Here is a 5,917-nt window from a genome sequence, read left to right as displayed (position 1 = left end):
TCGACCCATGTTCACTGCGGAAGCAGTTTTCACGATTCTCACGACCGGAAGTCTACCAGTTTTTTCTTAAAGAAGATTACAACACTGGTGTTCATCACAAACCAGGCTGAAGGCCAGCAGTCCAGCACGCAACGCGTGTGGTGGTTACATGACTATAGCTCTTATATAATTGAATCAAGTGACTGAGAAATGCTGCAACAAATCAGGCAGGAAATGATGTTACGCATCGAAATTTAAGTGACACCAAAGATTTTCTGAATAACTCTAACATCAGAACAGAAATTTTGTTATATATAAATTTTTAAATCAACTTGTGCGCTGTGACAGTGAAACTGCAAACTTCACATCGAGTCCTATATTAATATTCAACACAGCAGTTTTTCCACTTAATAATGCATTTACAACTCAGCGTGGTGTACACATATATTCAGATCTGATTAAGACATGCACGCACTGGAATAGGATTCACAGAAGACCACTGTTGGGTGTTTCATAAATTTTCAACAAAAACCTTTATTTTCACCTCCGTAGCACATCTAGTGGCATGTACTTTGCAGAAAAATACAGAAGAAAGTTTCTCTGTTAATCACAGAGTGCAGATTACACAAGCAGGGAATAAGGCTTTCCGAAAGCGCTCGAAAACTACGTCATAACACAGCAATTTCGTTTGCACTTGGAAAGTGCTGGATTTTTTACTTTCATTCTAGCAGTGATGACTGTGACATAAGTCAAGTTTTCCACTTCAAATGTCAAGCTTAAGACACTTTGAATGTAAGACACTTTGAATGTACCTGCGTGAAAGATTTTTAATCAGCGCACAGTTTTGTCATTGTTGTTGTGTTGTGTTTGGTTCTTGTTCGCTAGGACATTCCCCTTCAAGTAAATGTTCCCCTCTGCCCTCAAATTGCCCAATACAACCAGCGAGCCTTTCATTCTCTCATCGTAAACGTTTTCATCAAACTTCATTTTTAGCGCACAGTTCGGGACACCTCGAGTATCTTTAACAAACCAATAAACCGAAAGGAACCTTGCTGTTACACCGTACATTATTAAGGAGCCATCGTATACTATACGTTTACGTATCTATGACCTTTACGTATAGAGTACTTCGTACACTAAACGTGCATTGACGTTTGACATGTGGCTTCTAAACCTTAGAAACACCTTCTAAACACCCTCTTCAAGCCTTATGCTCACACAGTTACTTGCTGCGGAAGTTTCAGCCAGTTCCCTTAACAATGGACAAAATGTTTCATGTCACGAAATGGCATATAATAGAATAAACGAGTACAAATTACAGGTTTGCTTAGTGAGGGATTTGGGTTTATTTTTGTTGTGCAAAAGATCCCCTCAACGCGGCGTGAACCTGGTTACTGGTTCTCTGGTAGCAGACGTGCATCCAAAACTTAATTCTGTGAGTTAGTCTTCAAACATACTTTTTATGAGCTCGTTGTTGTGGCATCTTAGGCATCTTAGGACCAAAATTAAAATACTAGTACTTGATGCCAAGCTAACAAAACTAACTTGTATTGCATACCCCATAAATTTTCTAAATTTGTCGAGCGCCGTGTGGGTTCGTCAGATATTTTCCACGACCTTTTGTTTCCTTCAGGTGATTAATCCCATGAAGTTGCCCATCAAACAATTTTCTGCAAAGCACATCTTTCGTCAAAAACCCCGAAGCAAAAAGCCCAAGGAAGTAGGCGGTGTTGACTACAAAATTTTCCGTGTTTTATCCGTGTCTAGTGCTAAACTGAAGGTTATATTTGCTTAAAGCTCATATTTGCAGGCGCGTAGAGGCACAGAAATAGGCGCAGTTGGGCTCTGTTTGAGATGGCTCTATTCTTGTCGATGTAAAGTTTGTAAACAATCAAGAAAACGAGACAAAGTAATTAGTTTACAGTTAACCCTGCATGTGGACGCCGGACAGCTACCGACCAATGCAGACAGTTATACATAAACAGTTGGTAGCTTACAGTTGGCAAACGTTTTAAGCAGAATCTTGTATAGCCGGCATCCTTTATTACGTAACGAAATCGAAAATTTCGACACGTATTGTATTTGGTATTAGGCTATACGTATTTGGGCATAATTTTTCAAATTTTTCGTTTCCTCATTTTTTGTTGCGCGTGCGATAAATCGCGTAAATAACATCAGACGTTCTTGAAATTTGGTATGCGGGCGAGGTTTAATGCAATTTCGGTCAAGTTCGTATATGATTGCGATCACTTGACTACGTTTTGGGGGAAATCTCCGAAAACTTTCAATTTTTAGCCCTTTTTGACGGTTAATATCTCCTTTATCTTTTGTCACCTTGCTTTCAAACTTCTCTGCTTTAAAGCTACTTGGTCCCTCGACGCACCACTTTAATGCTGATTACGTCCGGTCATGTGATAAATTAACATATTTAAATAAATTCTTTAAATTAACATATTAAATTAACATATTTTAATTAACCCGAAGGGGTTAATGAAACGTCGGCAAAAGTAAAGTTCAGTTTTTCACCAATTGAGCCTTACTGATGATTATTTTTGCCTGGCGGCAACCATAGTATAATATCTAGTGGGTTAGAATACAGTTAGAAACAGCGACATAGTTTAGGTTAAACACGAAATTTTGCACAAGTGATAGATTTTATACTTGAAGTAAAATGTTACAACCCTATGTAAAGAGGTGAGATCTTCAATGCAAAGTACATGAAATTAATTAGCTGTTACAGGTAAACTACGACATAAATCTCCCTGAATTTTGGCTTTCAACAATATCTAAGTCACAAACGCCTATATTTTTATTTTGGAGAAAAACCGCGTGCATTGGAGCCTATAAAACAACCACTTAAACTTTCCAATAAGTTTTCAGCTTAATATTGTCAAAAATCACGAAATATAGACTTGTGACCAATTGTTGCCAAAATAATAATAAGGCAACTTACGTTGACGTCACATGCGCACCGGACCGGATATCCGTTAACTTTTCGTATAGTGACGTCCACCGTACGACATTCGTCACCATCACCGTGTTGCCGCTTCAAAATTCAGTAAATTTTTTATTACAGATTTTTAAGTTTTATTTGATGATTGTTTTAAAATTTTAGTACACTCGGCTGATTACAGCAGCCGAATGGTTTGCCTGGGAACTATTTGCGACTTCTACGTCCTGTTGCGTATTGAGAAGCAGGACTTGCATGGGAACATTTCCCACCCCTACAACATCCGCGTTAATATTTCGATCCGCATTGAAGTTGGCTGGCCAACTACTAGTTTTGTATCTTCTTTTCCCTCCGATGTTTATCGTTTGCGATGAGGAAGTATTTCTGTGTTATTGTCAGGCCATTTATGACCGATTATTTAGTGCAGTTTGATGTCAATCGGAGTCAAGAAGGTGTTTGCGGAAACAAAATATCTACTGTAGCGCTTCCTGTTTGTAGCGTTTTATCTCCGGACTAAGTTGTTTTCCTTTGAACAGCCTGGCTTTAAAAGTTTAACCTAAATCTTTAATATTTGCTAACGTTTAATTGTTTTTCACGTTTCATTTAAATGCAATAATTTTACTCTTTCTTCAGTGCGAAATGTTGCCTTGCGTGATAAAATTAACTGTTTACCAAATGACAAATCTACTTCGCTGAGCTATAGCGTTACGTCATACTTGTTTAGCTATACAAAGATTTTCACAAATAATACATTGATCACTGGATTAATCAATCTTTGACGTTTTTGTTTTGTTTTAAGTGACAGCGAAATTGATAATTCCCTGAAAATAATAAGTGGATGGTGCTTTACGGGCGCATCTCACTGCGCTATTACTTGCCATTGATGATAGTAGGTTAGCTTGGAGTCAATGTACTCTATAATATGGGTGGGCGTAAACAACATCCTGGACGTAAAATGAAGCATTAATTTAAAACAACGCGTAGACCTCAGCATGATTTTAGTGTAGGCTTTAGGCAGATGTCTCTCAAGCAGCTTGTATCAGTGTGTCATCAATTTTGTTCAATTATTCAGTTGGATTTTGTTGGCTTTCTATAAAATACTGCAGCCTGTTGCAAAAAAATATGAAAGCATCTGTCTGCATTTGCATAGTTATATAGATTTAGTTATGCTTCCTTTAAGTTTATAGTTTTTAAAAACAGCTTTCTTTTCATACAGCTGTAAGGTGTTCAATTTTAAGTCTTCAAAATGGCCTTTGAAACGGTCGACTTTCAAAACCTGTACACCAGTCAAGACTCAAATAATAATTCAACGGTTGCAAATTTGTCAGAATCTGGAAGTTATCACACTGGTTGGTGGACTAAAATTTACTCGCAGAAGTTGTGGATTGCGGGCGAAGTAGTGTCCGCTCTTTGCGTGTTGGTGAGTTTCTATCTTCTCATTTGCATCACGATTTTTGTCAAGAGGGAGAATTCAAAACAAGGCAAGGGCAATTCGAAACGTCCGGTCATTTTGAGATTGGTCACCACTTTCAACTCATTTGCATCCGAAAATGGAACAGCCGCGATTTCGACCGCGAAAAAGAACAACAACCAAAGCTCTGGACAAACGCGTAGAAACCGGCATCGAGTGAACACCGGTGGATGGATGCGAAATACTCTTCTTTTCACCGTTTACGTCAACTTTTTTCGGGTTCTGGTGGAGCAAATGATATTTCTCGATGGAGGCAGCTCCGATGTGGCTTGCAATACTCTCACAAAGTTGATGATCACCTTGACCGCGGTTAGTATCCATGGATGCCTCGTGTTCCTCTGGCTCCGACAATTTGCCTTCTACGCCAATCCGCTCCTCCGGAAGATCAGACCGAGGAGCTTGAAACTCATCAGTTTCGCCACTTATGTAGAGATGGTAGTCACTGTCCTGCTAGCTCTAGTGCTCCACCTCTGGTGGAGGGATTATTTTACTTTGGAGAATGTCTGCGTCCCGCTGCACGAGAGCGAAACAGTCTCCGTGTACGTCCCGTTCGGCGTCATGGTGATCTCTACGGTCTCCATCCAGATAAGCCTGACGTTCCTTTTCGTCTATCCAATAGTCTGCCACAATGTTCAGATGAAAAAACGCTCTGAAGGAGGCCGCCGTAACTCCGGGCAGGCCGTCTTCAAGTCTACAAACCGGCTCCTGAAATGCGTGAAGCGCGCCTTAGTCGGCGGTACGGTCGGTATCACGACTGACGTAATAGGCGCCATGGTGTCCATGTGGCTTCTGGACGACTTGCCAATTTTTGTTCTAAGCGTCCTCTACGAATTGAACATACTTCTCAACATTGGGTGCCTGCTGTACACCTACGTTAATTGGAGGGAAATTGTCTTTCCCTGGCTGAGGAGGAAACGTGTCGATAAGGACAAGGCGGTCCCAAGCGAAGCAAAAGATAAAGCAACTGCCATATCTACTAAAAGACTTCCAGCCTTGACTTACTTTGAATATCTGAATAACACTTGTGACATGTCAAGCGTGGATTGCTGATTGACGTTCATATCCAACAGCAGTGATAGCGCGCTACCAGCTTCGTGACATGTTTCAGAAATACTTAGCATAACTAGTAGCATGTTTCACAAATATCTAGTGTAACTAGTGGCATGTCTCACAAATACCTAGCGTAACTAGTGGCATGTCTCACGAATACCTAGCGTAACTAGTGGCATGTCTCACGAATACCTAGCGTTATTGAGGCCCGGCTTTTTCATAACCAGCGATTCAATCAATCAATCAGTACAAGATAAAACACCTGCCATCTCTACTGAAAGACTTTCAGCCTTGACTAGCTTTGTATACCTGAATAACACTTGTGACATATCAAGCATGAATTGTTGGGTCATTAATGTCACCTGTTTTTGAATTCTCACGCATGAACAGTTTTCACTTTGCACGTTATGCAAGATTTCTTGGTCAACAATAAACAAAATCTCGTACTTCGAAACAATCAGCTGTAG

At 40.0% G+C, this 5,917-nt stretch overlaps 1 protein-coding gene across 1 annotated transcript; it reads left to right on the top strand.

The window, feature by feature from the left end:
* Positions 1 to 4,128: 4,128 nt before the first annotated feature.
* Positions 4,129 to 5,901, top strand: LOC143459967 (uncharacterized). The gene has a single exon (XM_076957293.1). The coding sequence runs from the start codon at positions 4,176 to 4,178 to the stop codon at positions 5,448 to 5,450; it is 1,275 nt and encodes a 424-aa protein (XP_076813408.1). The 5' UTR covers positions 4,129 to 4,175; the 3' UTR covers positions 5,451 to 5,901.
* The last annotated feature ends 16 nt before the right edge of the window (positions 5,902 to 5,917 follow it).

The sequence above is a fragment of the Clavelina lepadiformis genome, chromosome 5, assembly GCF_947623445.1.
Source record: "Clavelina lepadiformis chromosome 5, kaClaLepa1.1, whole genome shotgun sequence".
Lineage (NCBI taxonomy): Eukaryota > Metazoa > Chordata > Ascidiacea > Aplousobranchia > Clavelinidae > Clavelina > Clavelina lepadiformis.
The sequence above is the reverse complement of the archived record's forward strand: the minus strand, read 5'-3'. Positions and strand labels throughout refer to the sequence as shown.